The sequence below is a fragment of the Diadema antillarum genome, unplaced genomic scaffold, assembly GCF_040938485.1.
Source record: "Diadema antillarum isolate AM-2024a unplaced genomic scaffold, OU_Dant_1.0 scf00000062, whole genome shotgun sequence".
Classification (NCBI taxonomy): Eukaryota; Metazoa; Echinodermata; class Echinoidea; order Diadematoida; family Diadematidae; genus Diadema; species Diadema antillarum.
In genome coordinates this window covers 1,679,216-1,699,204 of record NW_027270951.1, presented here as the reverse complement: position 1 = coordinate 1,699,204, position 19,989 = coordinate 1,679,216, and the positions used below count along the sequence as shown (strand labels likewise).

The following is a 19,989-nucleotide window of genomic DNA, read 5'->3' as shown; positions in this document are numbered from 1 at the left end:
TTTAGAATGTTGTTTTGGGTATAGCAATTTTCTAATAAATTATTTGCATTTATTCCACTGACTGAAGTATCCCCCCCCCCCATCTCCATGCCTATTGGACTTCATAGAAGATGTTATTTTATGTTATTGTTATACTAAATGTTATCCCTTTTACTTTGAGCAGTGAGTATCTTTAACCATTGATGTGGTTCAGTGATCCAGTCTCCCTTTAAGAGCCTCTTGTTTGACTTGTCAAAATGATGTCACCTTTTAACCGATCTCATATTTGTTAGTCAGTGCTTGACACCCACTTGTAACCCTCGACTGTTACGACTTGTGAGACTTGCACCTCAAAGTCAAGATATGGAAGTTGTATCCCCAATGGCTTACAGCAGGAAGAAGCATGTTACGTTCTAAGTCCGCACTCTGTAGTGATGTATGTATTTCCTCAGCCCCTCCCCCCTCCAACCGATCCTACTCCAGTCATTTGCGAGTCACTATCATGTCGTGGTAGAAGTCGGGAGTTCCGCGAGGCATCGCAAAGCTGCGAGCTTTGTGGGGGCTCACCGCCGGCGAGCGGAAGAAACGTGTTAATGCTGATCACTTCCGCACCTTGCTTTAGGCTCTGTCCTGTCTTATACCAGCATGAGTGTCTTACTCTGATGAGGAGCCCTCCATTTGTTTTGTGAAATTCTTTCCTGATTTATCATACTGGCGTGACCTCAAGAAAACCATTTTCCGTGTAATCAGTAACGCTTAACACTTTTTTTTAGAAGGAAATTGTATGCTTGCGAAAAATAATGACATTTCTTATACATTTTTTTTTACCTTTTCAGTTTTGTCAAGGGATAGAATAAGCAATTACATGACTCAGTTCAGGAAAAATTATACCATAAAATACACAATGCATATTTTTTTTTGTGTGTCTGTACTGTTGAAATGATGATATCTGAACTCATCCCTGTATGATTTTATGACACTGTCCTTCATTTCATAGAAGATAATGGCAGAATACATAACTACTAAACACCATTGCCATCTGACATAAACAATGGAAGAAATAACAGTTTGTTTCATAGCTTCAAAATGAAAAGAATATGTATTCAAAAAAAAAAAATCTTTGGAATCAAAATATTTTGCCATTAGCCAGAAATTAGTAAATCCCCTCTGTGGATTGTCATGTGAAGCCTTGGACCGAAGAGAAACTATGCAATATTTCTTCCACATGTGTCACTCCTCAAATTCCCAATATATTCTGTTTTCAGAGTATGGACTCTCAAATGCGTATCAGTGTACTATGACTTACAAAATATCAGGAATGCTCAAAGAACCTCACACAGATATGTTACATTATAGAAAATGTAATGTTTCATATGTGTAGTGCAATACTTACCATAAGTTTTTGAAGTCAAGACACATGAAGTCTGTTTATCACAAATACCAAAGCAAACTGAATCTCTATGATATAGTTTTCCTTGTGATTTTCCAAAGTGATACCTCTGACTTTAAATGTGGCAGTGGAGAGTCATACTTGAAACAAAACAAGAAACGGGCAAAGGAAAAAAAACTGCTACAGACGGATCCTATGAACCCAATAAAATGTGTACAATTCAACAAATAATGTAGAACCATTTTAGATCAATCATCTGTCTTTGAACTGTTAGCCGAAGAGTTTTGAAATGGGTTTCTTTGATTTGTTTGTTTTCTTCCTATTTTGTGTGTTTGTGAATTTTTAAGAGGCCAAAGCTCGCATAAATCGAGATCCCTAATGCAGCAGCGACATTTTATCCCGGACGAACGAGGGCAGGCAGGGAGCAATTGATCTGCTGGGCTAAATCAAAGCTGACATCATGGCAATATCAGTAGGCGGTGGATAGCCATAATGTGGGGAGGAAATTAAAATCAATTCAGAATTCTAAGTGGTTTTCCTTGAGGGAGGGAGGGGATGGGAGATGGAGGGGAAGAGATTGAGAGAGAGAAGGAATTACACGGAGAGTCTAGGGCGTCACACCAAACCACAATATTATTTCAGTGCGATGAGGAGATAAAAGAGGAAAGGAAAATGTAGTTAATGCAGCTGTGTTTATTTGACGTTTTTGATGTTATTTGTCCATAATTGTTTTGTTTATTACTTGTCCATGTTGTGTGAGTTTGTGGAAAGGAAACAAAATTTGTTAGTCAACAAGCCAAGGATAAAATATTATGTAGCCCTGAGTGTGTGTGTGTGTGTGATTTTTGTTTTGTTTTTTCTTTTTATTTGTTTGACTGTTTGTGTTGGGAGCATATTGTCCAGAGCTGTGCTTCCATAGAAACTGAATAGTGACAATAATATACCATAAGTCAGGGTGTAACATGTTTTTCTCTTTACAGTTGCGTAGTGTAGTGTAGTATAGTGTAGTGTAGTGTAGTGTAGTGTAGTGTAGTGTAGTGTAGTGTAGTGTAGTGTAGTGTAGTGTAGTGTAGTGTAGTGTAGTGTAGTGTAGTGTAGTGTAGTATAGTGTAGTGTAGTGTAGTGTAGTGTAGTGTAGTGTAGTGTAGTGTAGTGTAGTGTTGTACACCTGCATAGTATTTCTACTACTAGGTGACTCCATGTTTTGGGAGCACACACAGTGTCCAAAGAAGATGATGGAGCAGATTATATAATCTCTGGTAATATGGTTGTCATCTATGATCATTGCAATCCATAATGAGACACTCAACATGCTTGCCTGAAGGCAGCATCAGAAAGTAATCATGTTCATATTATTTTGATGTCACTTACAAATTCCCTTCATCGTGAATGACTTATACACATATGCAAAAGCTAGTTTTCTTTAAAAATATTTTGATGGGATAAATTGGTTTTCTAGCGTGGATGCATGACGACAAAACATTAATATTGTACATGGAGTCATAATGATTATGATTCCTGAATGGGAATTATTAAGTAAGTGTAGCAAAGAAGTGCAGAGTTCTTCTGAAGCAGTATTGCAGCAAGATGACCAGGGTCGAGTATGTGAGATGGCTTTAGGATACCATGCTAGATAATTCACTGACATTTTAAGCTGAACTTTCCTTCCATATTTCCTCTTTTGCAACTGACTGACATAATGTCCTTCATAATTTTAAACCCAGGCTGTTAAAAGCTACCGAACAGATACAACTCCCGATGCTGCTGTCTCAGTAAACGATGCGAGTCCTGCCATTGACATTACAGCAAGTTCTGTTCGGTCAAAGACCTCTTGTGGTCGTTATGCAAATGAGGGCTGTCACCTGTGAGGTTTTGCTCCTCCTTTCACATCATCAGTGGATGGAATATAAACAAGATTATTGAAGGTTGTATCATAGTTATCTCTTCGGTGATGGTGTCACCTTTGTTGTGCTCAAAATGCAAGGCGTGTGGACCTTTTCTGCCAAGATGTTGGAATGATCCTCAGGAAATGATGTTGAGTTCATAGTAAAATGTTCTCATCCCTCACTGCAAAGCATTTTTTTTTTAAAGCTGATAATCAAATCATAATATATTAGATTTCGTTATTATATCATTCTCTCTGCCAATATCAGCTGTGCTCTCTCTCCGAGACAATTTAGGCAAGAACTGGGAGAACTTTCTCGGAAGAGTGCTTGGCAAGTGTGTATTGGCCTCAGAAACTTGTGATGTAGTTGACACGAGGTGTCACTTCGAATTTTGCATTCATTAAAACCAGTTGTCCAAAAGAGTCTGAGAATCCAAGTCTCTCCCTGAGAAGGGACGATGGTGCGGATGTCAGCCATCCGTTTGTCTCCAAAACATGTTGGATCAAAGATGACAGGAATGCTATAATCATTAGTCCTCACTTGTTCATGCAGTCATTTAAAGCAGGGATATTTTTTGTTTTGTTTAGGTGCATATTCCCCATTTTTTCCCCATTTTTGTTTTCCTTGCTCATGGATCGATGACTCACTGGCGTGTTTGTCGTGGGAGATCCTCCAGATTAGATCGGGCTGTTGATGATACTTCCTCCCCTAAAAACTGTCGCTCTTCGCGCCACGTTAGGTGGGACGCAGATGATGAATGATCGACTCGTGATTACGCGCAATTTGCAGGGCAGCAAGAAAAGTCTGCATTGCCATGTTGTTGCAGTCGTTAGGAACTCCGTTGAAGGCAGACAGCTTTAATCATTTATTCCGGCGAGTGGCTCATAATTTCTCAGTAAATTGTGTAGGGAGACAGATAAATGTGTATGGTTTGCGTGCTGATGCAGAAGAATTGCTGCATCATTTTGTTCACTCGGCTATCAATACTTGTCAGGGTGGTAGTCAGAAATAATGCAATACTGCAATAATGCAATAGTTTTTAGCCCCAAGCTGTGTGTGTATACTGTATATTTGTCTGTGCTTCTGTTTGTGTGTGTGTGTGTGTGTGTGTGTGTGTGTTTGTGTGTCCATATATGTGTATGTTTTTATGTGTGCCTCATTTCCTATCTTATTTATATCCAATTCATCCATTAATGAATAAAATCTTAATATGTACTTCAAAAGAAAATGTGTTCATTATTCAGGTTCAGCTCCTCAGTGATGCATCAACTTTTAAAAAAAAACTTACTTCAACCGATAAATATTGTATAGTACATGTAGGTTCAAATTTGTGTGATCTCAAGTAATTTTCATGAAGGGTAACGTAATACCTGACATCTATTTTACATCGCATACATTTTTAAAATGGGTATTTGAATGAGATTGAAGCCTGTCTCAAACTACATCACGAATGAGTTATTATGGACATCAGCAGTGTTTTCAGTAAGACTGTCTGCTGTGTTTTGTAGCGTATCATTGAATTGTCTTCTAACTGATGCCTTGTGGGTAATATAGAACTCTGAGAAATGATGATCACGCAGGAGACGGCTCTGGATTTTTTTTTTCATCGTGGAGCTTTTGGACTTCACTCAGCCTCTCTGAGCTTCGTGAGGAGAGGGAGCGATTATGAAATTAGCTTGCCCTCATCGTGTGCTTAACAACGTCATGAAAATTGCATTATCCCATGTGGTTTGCAGGCTGGGAGTGTGGATCAAGACCTTGTCAAGAGTGGTCATAGTCACTGTTTGCGTAGCGTGTGTGTGTGTGTGTGTGTGTGTGTGTGTGTATGTGTGTGTGTGTGTACTGTGTGCATATGTTTAGGCACTGGCTTGCAGTCGATGCAAATGAGTATAGGTACGTGTTCTGAAATGTGCATACGTGCATGCGTGAGTGTATGCATATGTGTATTCCGCAATGGTACAAAGATCAACACCATCCCAGCAACATTCAGGCCAATCGTTCTCACATTATTGAGATGATGCCCCCCCCCCTCCCTCCCCCCAAACACACACACCACTTATCTCCCTCCCTCATGTTGAAAGCACAAAGAAATGCTGCTGAGGGCATCCTGGTGTGATTACAAGCATGAATGGTTTCATCACATCTTTGTCTTTTGCCCCAGTCTCTTGCTGTTGTCTCCCATGTTTCCCCGCCCAACCCCCATTTTTGTTTAATTTCTACCTGCTTGTATGCATAGATAAACCACCATTTCCTCAGCCCCACTCCTGCCCCCACCCTTACTGAGACTAGGCTGTCATCTGCCCCCTCGAAATGCTCTGTGATACAGATTGAGTGATTGCTGCTGTCATGGAGGCGATGCAGGTAGTGCAGGGGGGGGGGGGGGGAATAAAAACACTTCTGCTCCATCCTAGCTCAATGCAATGAATGTAGTGACAAAGATGAGCTGTGAAGTATACAAATGAATGTCATAGTGATCTTAAGTCTGCCGCTGTAATATTCCCATCGCACGCTTAGATATTTGTGACATTTCAAGTTTAATTTCTAGTCTGCATGGTACACTTGCCATCTTGTGGTTTCTGAGCAATAACATCTTGAACGCATCAATTTGTTTCTTTTTGACATCTGCAAAATATCTTTTATTGTCCCACTGCAACATGCATTTTCTGTCTGAGTGACAAAGAGCCCGTCTTTCCAATGTATCTCTAGGATCACCGTCAGGTTTACGCATCGACTGGGTTGGGTCAAGCGGAGATAGGGAAGGCGGCTCAGCTTGAAATTACATCCCTCGGGTAGGAGGTCATGTTGTGTAATGGCTCGATCCAAAAGGTCACTCCGCACAAATTCACACTCACTGGTAGCAGTCTGATATGGATGGGATGGAATCGTCGGTTTAAGGCGAGTGAGAAAGACACGTCTGCCTTCATTTCAACGTTTTTGGAGGAGAAACAAAGAGTGGATCAGCATTCATTTGCTTGTGGCATTCTAAAACCCTAGGAATGACCAAATATCATCTTAGATATGCAAAGTTATTGATAAAGAGACAGCAAATATGCAAAAATACTGAACTGGGTTTATGAATTTTATTGCTCTGAGAGAACATTTCATACACTCCTTACTGCAGCATCTCCAACGCTTCCGTGTACACACACATAGAATTTGCCTTGTCGCCACTCTGTATAGATTTCGCTGGTGTAATCGCTTCCATGAGCAGGCAGTTGTATTTGCCATAGACAATGTTTGTGCTATTGATTGTAATAGATCTCTGTACGCCAGCCAGCCAGTCCCCCCCCCCCCCCCCTTTCCCTGTCTTCTACCTCAGTGCCCAGCCAATTAGAATACTCAAGTAGAACACAAGGGAAACATGTCCATTGAAACAGCTGGTAAGAGGCTAAGGGCTCCGGATATTTTTTGAAGGATGGGGGTGGGGGAAGAAATATAGAACAAAATAGATCAACGAGATTAATAGCTAACAGGTTTGATTGGTTTTGCAACTTTTGTTTGGAGACAGCATCCCGATGCAGAGCTAGTAAACAAAGAGTATGTTGGGTGCCTTGCCAGTTTAACAAGATTTGATTTGCTGTGATACCATGCATGTTGTGGACAGCCGGCATGGATGAATGGTTTATCACAAGAGGCAGGGATGGAAATGAGAAACACTTTATGACCTCTGGGTTAGTGGATGGACTGTGGATGTGTGGAATGATGTCCAGTAGCCAGGGTTACAGCTTGATTGAGGCGAGTGATATATGGACCCACTGATTGGAGGAGATTTCAATCCTCTGGGAGAAAAGAAGTTGTTTTGAATGAAACCAGTAAAAGTGAAATGCCACTTTGAATTCAAATTGTTGTGGTAAAGTCCATGATCATGATAAGGAGAGTAACAACAAACAAACAGAACAGTAAAAGTATCATTACTATCGGGCTCAAAATAAGGACATTCTCATATTTCAATATTTAGCATGTCTTTTTGAAATAGAGACGTAGGTCACAATCTTTCATACAGAATAGGCAAGAAAATGATATCATTGCCTCACAGTTCCCCTTTTAATGTGTAGGCCTACTTAAGGAATTTTATGAAATCGTTCTTTTGACAAGTAATCCAGCATCATTACCCGTCACCATTTCATAGTCGCCACTGCTGTGCTTGATGTAACCCCGGAGGAGTGTGATGTGAAAATTGTATTTAATTCATGTTTGAAAGAAAAGTTATAAATTTGTCTTGCGAGTGAATGAGAAGAGGAAACTTGTGAGGTTATGACATTGTTGCCTCGCTGAGATTGCATAGAATTTAACAACTGCTAGAATATTGTATGAACAGACTCACTCAATGAGGACAATGGATCACTAAAATTCCAAGTGAAACCTTTGTATGTTTGCTTGTACACATCTGCATATACAATGACCTCTACTAATATATCTGTTCTAAGAATGCTTGCAAAGTGTGAGAATTCAGTGGCTCTCTTCTTTGCCCAATTTCACCCCAGCTTTCACTGTTTTGTGTGTTAGAGTTTATTCCATTTTTATTAAAGTCATCTTGAACATGGATAGCCGTTTCACTCTAAACAAAGCAGTGCATTGGTGAAGCTGGAGGAAAAATCATGCAAATGTTAAAATGGTGTGATAATGTGGTGGTGTGACGATACATGGGCACTTCCAATTCAGTTCAAGTGGACACATGACTGATTTCTAGTCGCTGATGGCCCACAGCGATGTCAAACAGAAAAAGAACACAACATGATGCTCTCCCCCCCCCCCTCCCAATCAAAACATGACTGTATTCAAGATGATATCAAGGGCATTGTCTCCTGTTACCCTTCTCTCTCCTCCAAAATGGCGGAAGTCAATTCCACCCATACAAATTTGAGGAAATCCTGTTTTCGGTCTTTTTTTTTTGTCACTCAGAAGAAGGCGAACTACAGTTGGAGGGGATGTTGTCGTCACATGACTAAATTTGCTATTTTGAGATACCTTAGGGAGATACCACATTAGATGAGTAATTGACATCCAGACATTCTGCAATATTTGCTTCTTTCGTCAGTTATACCATCAGCACGCAAGTTGTGTGTTTTTATTTTTGTTTTGTTTTTGTTTTTGTTTTTTTGTTTTTTTAAACAGTGTCTCCCAGAATGTGAGAATGATTTCTGTAAGTGCCATGATATAGTTTTCCGGCAGAAACGTGTGCGAAAGTTTTGCACAAATGATAAAGATTTCGGGTAAAAACATACGGCATACAGAAACCTTTCTTTTGAAGGAACAGTGGATTGTGTACAACCTGACATGATCTGGTGTTCATGTCTCCAACCAACCTGACATAAACTCAATAAAGATAAATTGATTTGTTGTTCTACCGTTGTTTGAGGTTTATTTGCTTTAGTCTGTTGTTAACTGGAAGATAGAGATCATCAAATGGGGATACATGGCATAGCAGTGGTCTTCATTTTCTGTGATTTCTTATTATCTTGAACCAATATTGACAACACCATTGATAGCAATCACAATCACTAAATTGGCCACACTATGATGACTCTGAGAGCCTTATAATAAAATCATTTATAAGCAAAGCTTATTTTATCTTTATTTTTTTCCTATTCTTCAAATTGGCAATCAGCAAGAATTATGTTGGCAATCATGCTGTGTAGTTGTCATTGAAATGTTGCCAATTTGGCACAAAAGTGTGTCATTCGAAATGGTCATTTGCAGCATGTTATTCGAAGCTCACTTTTGGTTCTAGTAAAAGATAAAGATAACCTTTTGGTGGCAAAACAGTAAAGGCTGTGAGTGATTGTGGCATCATGTAGAAAAAAGACCTTACGTGAGATGGCCAAAGCGTTCTGTTGTGGAGGAATAGCAGCAGATTTATGCAACGTTGGAAAAAAAAAACAACAACATTGAATTGTAGAAGGAAAAAGTGGCTTCTATATGAGACAAAAATTTTGAACAGCTGAAGAAGGGGTGCAAGAAAATTACATGTGATATTGGTGTGGATGATTTGCTGCACGGAAAAGAACAAAAATTAGAGAGATGCGACGGGGGGGGGGGGGGGGGGAGGAGACAGATAGACATCTATAGAGTAATTTTCGCAGCATTTGTGAGCAAGTTTGAGTAAAGCGCAGGGCTGCTTTGACACTGACGCTGCATCTGTTCCCTGTGGCCATATGGAAGCCATCAAGGTAGGAGGGAAGAAGAATTGTGTTCATCGCGGTGTATCTATGGCACTGGGGATTCAGTTGGGGAAATAGCCGGTAATCTGATGCGGTAGTTGGTCGCTTGTTACACGAATATATCCACTATTTCTCTTTCTCCCTCCTCAATACCTCTCTCCCCCCCCCCCCCTTTTCTCTCCTGCTCTCTCTCCTGCTCTCTCTCCAAAAATTATTTGCGTCTCCCCAGCCGACTCAAAACCATGGCAATGACATCTAGCAGACAGAGCTGTGTATGATGCTTGAACTAAATACGAGACATTATGCCACAATATGATGTGTGGGGGCGGAAGAGGCAAGAGTAGCATGAGAGTGTGGGAGAAGCATGAATTGTCAATAGTTTGTGACATGGCCATCAATGTCACATTTATCAGTTCAGCGTAACCAAGAATAGCCGGGAATGACTGATAAATGTGAAACATAGACACCATCATGATTTGGGATAATGTGTGTGACATGTGTGACATGTAACGTAATAGGCCTGAGCTGGTGGTGGGGGATGATACAAGGGTAAGATCGAAGCACAAGTAAACTAGGTACATGAAGGTTTAATACTTGAAAACCCAACTACTAAATTAATCGCGTATATGCAAGGATTGCATTTCTTATGACATGAAGCGTACAATGTCACGTAGAGGTATATCAGCAAAGAATGTGTGTGTGTGTGTGTGTGTGTGTGTGTGTGTGTGTGTATGTGTGTAAGTGTGTGTAGAAGAGCAAGAGAGAAAGAGAGAGACGCTATTTTGGGAAGAGGCTATTTCAGCATGTGATAGATCATTCCCCTCGTTTATTCCTGGCCCATTCAGCGGCGACAAAAGCCTCCCTTACATACCATATTTTACCGTGGCGGTGACGATGGGCTAATTTCATTAATTCTTCAGTGCTGCTTTAGACCCATCCATCTGAATGCGTGGAAATGAAGCAAAGATTGGCACTATCTTTTTTCCCCGTCTGTTTCAAATATGGCTGCACTGCATTCACAGATCACGCCCCAGCCATAGCTTTTCCTGTGTGTGTGGTAGTGGGTTTTTTTTTTCCCATCCTCATTTCGAGTTAATTGCTCTGCACTGACAGTGGCCGTGAATTCTAATGTATAATACAAGCCCTTTCCCCCTCGTTTCGAGGAGCTCTTTTCAATATTTTCCTCGGCGTAGCCGTGTATGCTTAAATCATTGATGAGTTGTTTCAACTTCTGTGACCTTGTCTTCCCATCAGTGTCTGTAAATTTGCTTGGATCAGCGTGGAGAGTTAAGTGATTATTAGTGTCTTCACAGACACGTGCTACTGCCGCCACTGCTGCTGTTGTTGTTATTGTTGTTGTTTTCTGCTCTCGGTAAAGCGTTCGTTTAATAACGATATTCAAGCCAATTTCCATGTGGAGGCTGAGCATGTCGCCAGAGTGTTTTTTGCAGTCGGTTCCGTGAGATGTGTCAATAATTGATAGATTCTCTTAGATTTTGAGCGCTTGTGTGGTTGGAATTTGTAAAGTTTTCGTTTATGATGTTTTTTTCTTTTTTTGGTCCAGGCATCCCCTGTCTTGAATTCATGCATACTTGCGGTCTTTTGCTATTTATGATTCTGCATGCCTTTCAGTCCTGTATGTTCACAGTGACAGCACACCGAACACAGTGAGAAGTAGTTTCATCGTATGAAACGGTGCCACAGATTCAATAAGGAGATGAAGAGGTACATTTGATAACTGTCCCGACTATTTTGAGATGTGGGAGGATAAGAACAACAACAACAAGGCATTATGTACTGTAAAGCCAGACACCGTGCATTTTAATTTCGTGAGAGCCAAGAATCACGAAATGAAAATGCACGCAAAAGTTCTTGTCTACACTAAATGCATTGAATGCTTGTGGCAATTCACAAAAATTTCATTCCGCAAATAATCTTGTTTTACAGTAACCAGAGACTTTCTCTCCCCACCCCCCCTCTCTTTGTATATATACATACACATATCATGTGAGCAGCTTATGACGTAGTGTACGTCACTGTCCCAGTTTGAAATGGAATCTAGACCACACAATAGTTTGCTTATACATTCAAATTAGGATACTATTTCTGGTGCCTTTTTTGTTGCAAATGTGTTTGAAATGAGCTCAAATTTTATGGGGAACTCTCATCCAGACCGTCAAACGACATCGTAATTTCCCGTATCACGTAAGCGTCTGTCGTTGTTGTGTGTCAGAGATGAAGAGTCGGCCCTAGAGAGCAGTTTGGAAGACAGGGAGGTGAGATCACAAAGTAGACAGCTCCGACTCCATCCCATCCCGGATCACATCATCTGCCTGAGCTCCAGTCGGCTGTGGTCTTCAGAGATTAGACCCCTATAGCTCGGGGAGGGGGAGATGGAGGTGTATGGATGATCTGTGTGTGCTGTTAACATTTTGTGTTTCATAGAAAGGCCATCCCATAACAGAAGTAAAAAGGGGGGCACAGTTAACCGTGTCGTGGACTCCATCAACTTTCGCCCAAACCTCATCGTCTCCTTGAGCTCGAGTCTGTGATAGTCTGTAGACATCAGACTACTTTCTTATAATCACAGCCATAGGAGTGAGGATATCTCATATCCAAATATCATCATCTCAGACTGGGGTTCTAAGACAATTGTGTTGGCCACAGTGGTCAGCAGGTTATGTGATATTAGACATGGCTAAAACCAATATGAGCTAGCTGAAAAGAGAACTGGATGGAGGAGGGGTGGTCAGGATTTTGTTTCCTACTTGAAGTATGATGGAGCAAGGGGTCTGTAATTGAGAGACTAGACCTGTCCACCATCATACGAGAGCAGGTTCTGCCCCAGTGTTCTGGTTATGAGCAATTAGGCTTGAAATTTGAACATGCCTCCTTTTGACGTCACAGGCGTTTCCTCGGTGGCTTTGAGTTTCGCATCGTCGTTAAGTGCGGCTGGATAGGCCTTCCCTGTAGACTGGATGAGTTCATATCTTTCTATTTTTACATGCGGCTATTACATGGAAGCATCAAAGGGAATGTAAAACATATCAGTCTCTTTTGGCAGATATCTCTTATGATTTCTGTTCTTTCAAGCAATTACAAAGATAGCACTTACACCCACAAAGTTGTCACTTTGGATGACCTGCGGTAATCATTTTTCTAAATATTGTGGGTGGATATTAGTAATGTTTTCAGCTACTGAATGGCTGTGCTATTCATGATAATAAGTCAAATGACAGCAGCTGAACTTGCATTGATTGGCACTGCGTGCATTGTGGGCTTTGTGCCATTCCAGGAAATTGCCAATGGAATGGAAGCAAACAATGAATTAAAAATGGAGGTGGGAAGATAAACTGTGATGCAACAGACAAAATTCAGTAAAGAGGTGTCAACAAAACAGGCCACAGACTCTTTGTGTTAGGGTCAATCTTACATATGTTGCAATGACTGAAAGTTAACCACAATGTCAGGATTCTTCCTGATGACGCTAGAATAAAGGATAACTTGACAATGATGGGTTCGAAAATAATGTATTTGCACCATTTCCCGGCATCGTTTCCACACACAATATATCTCTGCCAATCATCAGGAGTGAAGGAGGGAGAATAAAGAATAGAGGGTAGAAAAAGGAGAAGTAATGATGGGTTGGGGAAGGGGAGCAAATTAAATATATTTAGATTGGTATGAGAAAATGCTAATTTTGAGCAAACAGATGAAAGTTCGAACGAGTTCCTTAGAACTTTGGTTTGTGGTTCACATAATTTGAATGGCCGTAGGAGTGACACAAAGCACAGAAATGCCTACTTAACATGTCAACTTGTGTGTCCTCCTCCCTTTCCAACTCAACCCCATCCCCACATCACCCCTTCCCCCTCCCTGATAAAAATCTGCAGTCATATTCCGTGACTATCAACTTCAGTCCAGTGTATCTTGAATGGTCTTCAGCCAATTGACCCCTCCCCTGCCTAAGCCAAGAGTGGACAGGTGTATTCCAAGAGGATTCTGATTGTAATGCCTGTCTGCCGATTGCTTTCAGTTGCTGATGTATCCGTTAAAATGACTTCCTGTCCCGGCGGCTTCTGTCCCCACCGCAGAGAGAAGGGATGACTCGGCCTGACTGGACTTTCAATTGGGCGGATCGATCTCAAAACACTTTCATGTTTTGAGGTCACTGACCTTTAGTATGGCCTGAGCACCTTGAGTACTTCAAGCTTGCGTTAATTAAGATGTGTGTGTGTGTGTGTTTGTTTGTTTGTGTGTGGATAAATGTGTGTTTTTCTGCCCATGTCGGGGGCGGACAAATGTGAGTTCATCCATACTCGAAACATGATTTGTTCGTAAGTGTCCATATGCTTGTACATGCAGTGTAACCTCAACGAGTAGAACAGTTGTACAGTGGGACATCAATTTATCTGCAGAGTGATGATTCATCGCTCATGTAATCATTTTAGATCATGTTGCTCATAGTGATGAGTTGGGGAAAAAACAAGTTTGCTACCTTCCTAGGCCCCTTATGGTCAGGTGTTGGTGCCAGTAAGTGGTATACCCTGTCTCAAATGTTAACTGCTCTTCCTAAGAGGGAGCTAATGTTCAATTTTTTGCTTGGGTCTGTCTTTTTTCCTGTACCTACCCCCCCCCCCCCTCCTTTCTCTCTCCCCTTATTTCCCACACCTTCAATCGCTTATTGCTCACTTGAGGTCCAAGGGTTTCTCTCTTCGGTAACAGACTCTCAGGATTAGTCACATGTCACTTTGAGGGAAAGCCGTCAAGAATTTGAAAAACAATAAACCGTGAGACAGAAAAAAAGGCTGTTTCGGAAGTGATGAGGAAATTGGCTTCCTTCCAGTCTAGGATATATTTGCTTTGAGTTTTTTCCGCTAGAGATAGCTCCTTGGCGGTGTGACTTTATCTGTAGAATGAACTTTGTGTCAATACTCAAATAAAATTTTGATAGTACCATACGTATACCCTGGTAATTATTGTAATCGTATGATCATTGCTTTGAGCAGAGTAGTAGCCTTTGTTAATGCATCCCTGATGAAGGTCCATTGAAGAGAAACTGTCAATTTTGGCTCTAAAATGCACACATGTGCATAGGAAATGTGTGAAATAATGCTAGCATAACATGATTTCATTTTAGTTACGACAAAAATGCAAAATAATAACCAAAACGGTTCACCGGAAGTACTACAGTCTCAGAGCATACCATGGCCCCATTTTTATCAAAAGATATACATGCAATCAATTGTAAATTCCCTCACCACACAGGCTGCCATAGACTTATGATAGAAATCAACTAATGTAATCAGTTATAACTCTTCATAAAACAGGGCCCTGATCTTAGTTGATACTCTGTTTTTTGTAATTGATCCTTTGTAATCACAAATCGAGCCACAGCATTATCCATCGATCTTCTGCAGTAGAGTCAGATGATGCAGCTCATTGGAAAATTGATTGCTAGGGCCTGATCGATCATCACGTAACATTCTACCTACCCACTACTGAATGAATTTAGAACAAGGTATTCACTTTTTGCAGTGATGTGACACCTGAGCCAATTTTTAAATGAACTTTGGTGCTAGTTAAGGCAGCTTGTCTCAGGACTCCAGTCTATGAGTTGATGAAGGGCTACAAAAACTAAGCAATGCTAGAATGGTTCATCCCTAAAAATGATGCATGGATTGTAACCTTTCTGACCTCAAACACTCATCCCCAATCTACCCTTTGGATGGGCAGGCATCCAGAATCTCTTTTCCGGCATCTCGTCAAAGTTCGTTGCCTCCACAGTTTTCTCCCCCAGAGGAGTCTGCGTAGTTCACTTGGCAGACCCAGTTTTGCAGGACTGCCTGCCATGCGGTCATGAAAGCAAGGTGGATGAACATTAGAGAACTTTGTAGAGGGTACTGGACCAGATGGTACAGCGTAGCTTACAGCTGCATTGGTTCCAGCTCTAGTGTAGTCTGATACTTGTGAATACAAATCTAGTGATATTTTCTGCTGGCTTTTTGGGAAATCATGCTCAGAACCATTAAGATCTCTATTCGCAGCGATGAAACTGTAACAATATCGTTCACTCCACAACCCATTATTGATTGAAAACCAGATGGGCCGTTTGCAATACCACATGTCATTTATCTTGTCTGTAACCTAGTTAAATGCCCTATATCAGGTGATTTTTTTCGTAAGGCCATGAAAAAGATGAGCACAGTGTGTGCAAGCTGTGAGCACCTCAGTTGTAGCTCAATATTATTTCTCTCTTTATTGTTTTGTTCGGAATGAAAGAGGCCAAAATGAGTCACATCTTGCATTTGATTTGTTCATATAAAGTCTGGATAGAAACTGGTTGTGTTTTCTACTACCATTAACCAAGCAAAGCAAGTTGTGTTGCTCATGTTGACAAATTTCCAATTTGAGCGTTATCCTCGCCTGAAGCGGCAGAGTGGATAGCACAGGAAGCAGAGGCGATACGTCCCGGTGACGGGTCTTTCGTCATCGGGGCTAGCCCTGCCCCAAGAAGGGTGCAAACCTCCAGCCGCCGGGGTGACTGACTGCACAGGTTGAGAGCTCCGTAGCAACCATGATTACATCGGCAGAAAACATTTTCAGGAGGAACGTCAACCATAACTTGAACCTGTATTTTGTCTTCCTCGCCCCCCCCCCCCCCACATACACACATTGCAGCAATAATTGACAAGTCACCTCTAGCTCATATAGAAAGAATCAAATTGTACTCTGTAGACATTTCCAGCAGTACTGAGTTCATACTCACAATTTTGTAATTGCTGTGAATACTGTAAAACGAGGAATGCTGCATGCATTTTAATATCGCAACTTTTGCGAGCGGCAACATTCGCAAAATTAAAATGCACGTGAAAGTTCTTGCCTACACAATATGCATTGGCTGCCAGTGGCAAGTCGCGAAAATTTCATGCTGCGAGAAAGGCCGTTGGCTCTAATTCGCGAAATTTTCATGCCGTGAATATATCATGTTTTACAGTAGTGTGTTCACCTCTGATGACTTCAAAACACTTTTGGCCTTCTCGATTGTTGAAACAAAAAGCAGCTTGTGTTATCATTACTCACCACCAAACCAATTTGAGTCTGATCCAGAACCCTGCACATGCCGTCCCCATGGCTCTTTCGGTATAGAAGGTGACATTTTCATGATAGATAGGAATGTTTGTAGGGGATTGCTAACACCGCAAGCCAGAAACTATAACTCTGAAGGTAGTTTGGCAAGTTGCGAGCATGTTGGTTGTCATCTCATCAAATGGTGTTTGAAAAGTGTTTTGTTGGGAATTCAGCAAGAAAAAGAAAAGGGAAAGACGAGAAAACTGGGCTTGAAAAGCTATGAATCATTGTAACGTGTCTGTGGCTTTGTTGTGATTTGAGAAGTATCACACTTTTCCCTGTCTCTTCTTTCTGAGGGTTGAGTCTCTGTTTATTTGTTTGTGTCTGTCCTCCCTTGTAGCATCTTTACTTGGCAAGTAAGGAAATTGGCCACATGATATGACAACATGGTTGACAGAGTTTGCAGGGGGGAGGGCTCATCACAGTTTTCTGTGGTTGGTGGGATGGAGGGGGTCCATGTCACGCACGAGTGTGAGAATTTCAGACAGATGTCAGTAATGGCAATGTCATTGTAGCATTCCAGGGATGCATTGCTATGGCAATGGATGAATCACAACACCAGGATACCTGTGTGCTGAGCTCTGGGTTCCTGGGTTTCTCTGTTCATCTTGTGAAATGTTACAAGTTTTGCAACATTAGTTTGTGCAGTCAAATGGAGTCCTTGTATGTCATTGTGTCATTTGAAGCTAAGAGCACAAGAGTTATCATGAACAAATGCTCTCATCACCGAGTATCTACTCCAATGATCAAGTTTTGTGGTAAGAAGATTTCTCCTCTTCATCCTTCCTAAAAACCTGGAGAAGGACGACATGTTACAGACCTTTTTCTAAAATGTACAATGTTTTGGTTCAATGACTTCATTTGTATAATCTGCGCCACTCTAAATTAATTTCTTATTTCTCTGTGTCTACTCTTGCAGGCCTGAGGAGCACTTTGAGCGCTATGCTGCCTACCCCGGTCTCAGACCACCGTTTCTACCCCTGGGGTCGCCACATGCTCCCCTCTTCCCTCACCCGGCCATAAACCCTCTCTTCACCAGCCTGCGCTACCCAGGGGACCTGGCTGCCATGCAGGTACCACATATCTCTCCCGGCACCATGGCCTTTGGAGGACTGGGGAACCCCCACAGTGCAGCAGAGAGGTGAGTGAAAGATGCGGTCACCATGGTGATTTTGATAGTGTACCTGGGATGAATTAGATCATTCCATATGTAGATGTTGTTTACATTTTCAGATCAAGAAAGCAATGTCAAAAAGGAGGAAGTATATCATGCATCAAGAATATATTTTAAGTCACATAAAGAAACAAGGGAAACAGCTGAATAAGTATTTATCAGAAGATATATCCATCATTGTAGAGAGAAAGGAGTAGTTGTCCCCTTGAAATCTTAAGTATCTTTAAAAAATATGTCCATACTTCACCAGATATAGAAATGGTGAGAAATATACTTGTATTTATTTACTTCATCTTGTTGAAGGGTTTTGTTGTTTTGGGTTGTTGGTTTTTTTTTTTTTTGTAATTCAGAATCCAAAGTGGCCATTTCTTGTTTTCTCTGTGGTAGTTCAAGCTTGATAGCCATCTTCCTTACCAAAAACAGAGAAAAGGTGCTGCAGGAACAGCAGAGGGAGAGAGAGCGTGACCGGCGGGCAGAGGAGCTGAGACTGGAGCAGAACCGTGAGAGGAGTCGCAGCGAGCGCGAGTCGTCATCCTCCATCCACGACAGAGGGCGCAGCGACGAGAGGCGTTATTCCAGCAGCCCAGCGAGAGGTGAATACACTTTCTTTCCTGCGTTGTATCAACTTTCTGCTTCATCCTCTCTCCTCTCTCTCACAATAGGTGCAACCACATGGCCAGTTATGTAATGTGGTCACAGACCGTGAAGCATCTTGCCCTGGGAGGGGAGTTGTTTGGGAATGAACTTCAAGAGAGTTTGAGGTTTGGATGGGGGATAGTTTTATGCAGTACAGTTTGGGGGGAGGTAGTGGGGAAAAGATGCAGAGACAGAGGGTTTTTACAGGCAAAAATTGAAAATAGGAATATGATGGGTAAAAAAAATCTGTGAGAGGGAAAAAGATTTAGAGAGATGAGATGGGTAGGGGTTACAAGAAGGAGGGTGAGGATGAGTTTAGGAACTCAAAAGTTGACACCATTGTTGGGATAACATTTATAGGGATCAGCTTGGGTGATGGAGTAGCTCTTTGTGAGAGGAAGAGGGATTCTATACATGATCTGAGAGTTTTATTAGGCTGATTGACCAGATGTTTGGACAGTAAAACTGATGATACGTCTTGGGAATTGATACTATTTCGCTTCATAATTTTCCCCGTGACTAGATTCCTCCCTATCAAGAAGGCCACAGTCCCATTCATCCATCGGGTCCAGCAAGCCCTCCCCTCAGGAGCCGGGGCCCGTCCCCCTCCTCAAGAAGGCGGACCGAGAGGACCGGTGGGCAGACAAGCACCGGCACACGCCCCGCAGCAGTCGAGAGGATCACAACCAGGAATCTCCCACAGGCTACATCCACTCTCAGCTTAGGGTGAGTCTCCCTCCAGGGCAATCATCTTAATCATGACTTCATTCCAGAAGTTCCACATCAAAACCTGTTATACCTTCAGAGCCAAGCCAGAACAAAAGAGGACAGCTGAAGCTTATTCTGAAAGATCGATCAGCCTAAATCACAAACATTCTACACTGCTAAAAGTAGGATATCCTTACCCACATGGGGGTTGGTTCCTAATTCCCTAATGTTTCTTTGACTGGCAAAATTAGATTTTGATCACCAATGCACGTCTTTGTTACTGGTACCCATTTTGTAGTTTTTCATCTGTGAATATGTACAGTATACAAGTAATTCCTCTTGTCATTATCTCTGTTGGTAAAATGATTTTGTTTTTTTTTTGTCCTTAATAGAATTGTTCCACATTTCCACTTCACTTCTTTTTCAAAAGCTGATCTTACACATCATTTTGCTGAAACTTTGATGAAATAGATGAGACTGTGTGTCTTTGTGAACAAGAAGATAAATGCTGCGCATATTCCTCCCAAACAGGATGCGGCTTCTCATGAGTCGGTGCGCTACTTGTCAGACCGCGACCGCAAGGTCCACCACGACAGGGAGATCCTACTGCAGGAGAACCGGAGGATAGCAGAGAGGTAAAAATTGCACAGAGACGATGTGGAAGATGCTGATGTTGACCATCAGTATTCATCGGCATGAAGTGAAGAGAAGCAGAACCACTCCCCCTGCTTGACTTTGATGAAGGAGAGTTCCAGAAAATAAAAGAAGATGATGAACTAGGAAACACTGACAATGAAATGAACAAATCAAGAAATGAACAACTGTTTGAAGTTGTGCAGCACAGCAGGTTTTGTTTTTGTTTGTTTTTTTTGTCGTCAGTATGAAACTACAAGCCCCATTTTAGAGCACCTCAGGTTGAAAGTT

At 41.6% G+C, this 19,989-nt stretch overlaps 1 protein-coding gene across 4 annotated transcripts in view; it reads left to right on the top strand.

Moving 5' to 3' along the window:
* Nucleotides 1-19,989, top strand: part of LOC139716184 (uncharacterized) — a 204,339-nt gene that overhangs the window by 176,163 nt on the left and 8,187 nt on the right. For all 4 annotated transcript variants that reach the window (XM_071627750.1, XM_071627748.1, XM_071627747.1 and 1 more), the window contains 4 exons: nt 17,467-17,688; nt 18,145-18,314; nt 18,881-19,083; nt 19,597-19,700. In XM_071627750.1, the coding sequence (XP_071483851.1) occupies nt 17,467-17,688; nt 18,145-18,314; nt 18,881-19,083; nt 19,597-19,700 (699 nt within the window). The remainder of the gene's footprint in view (nt 1-17,466; nt 17,689-18,144; nt 18,315-18,880; nt 19,084-19,596; nt 19,701-19,989) is intronic.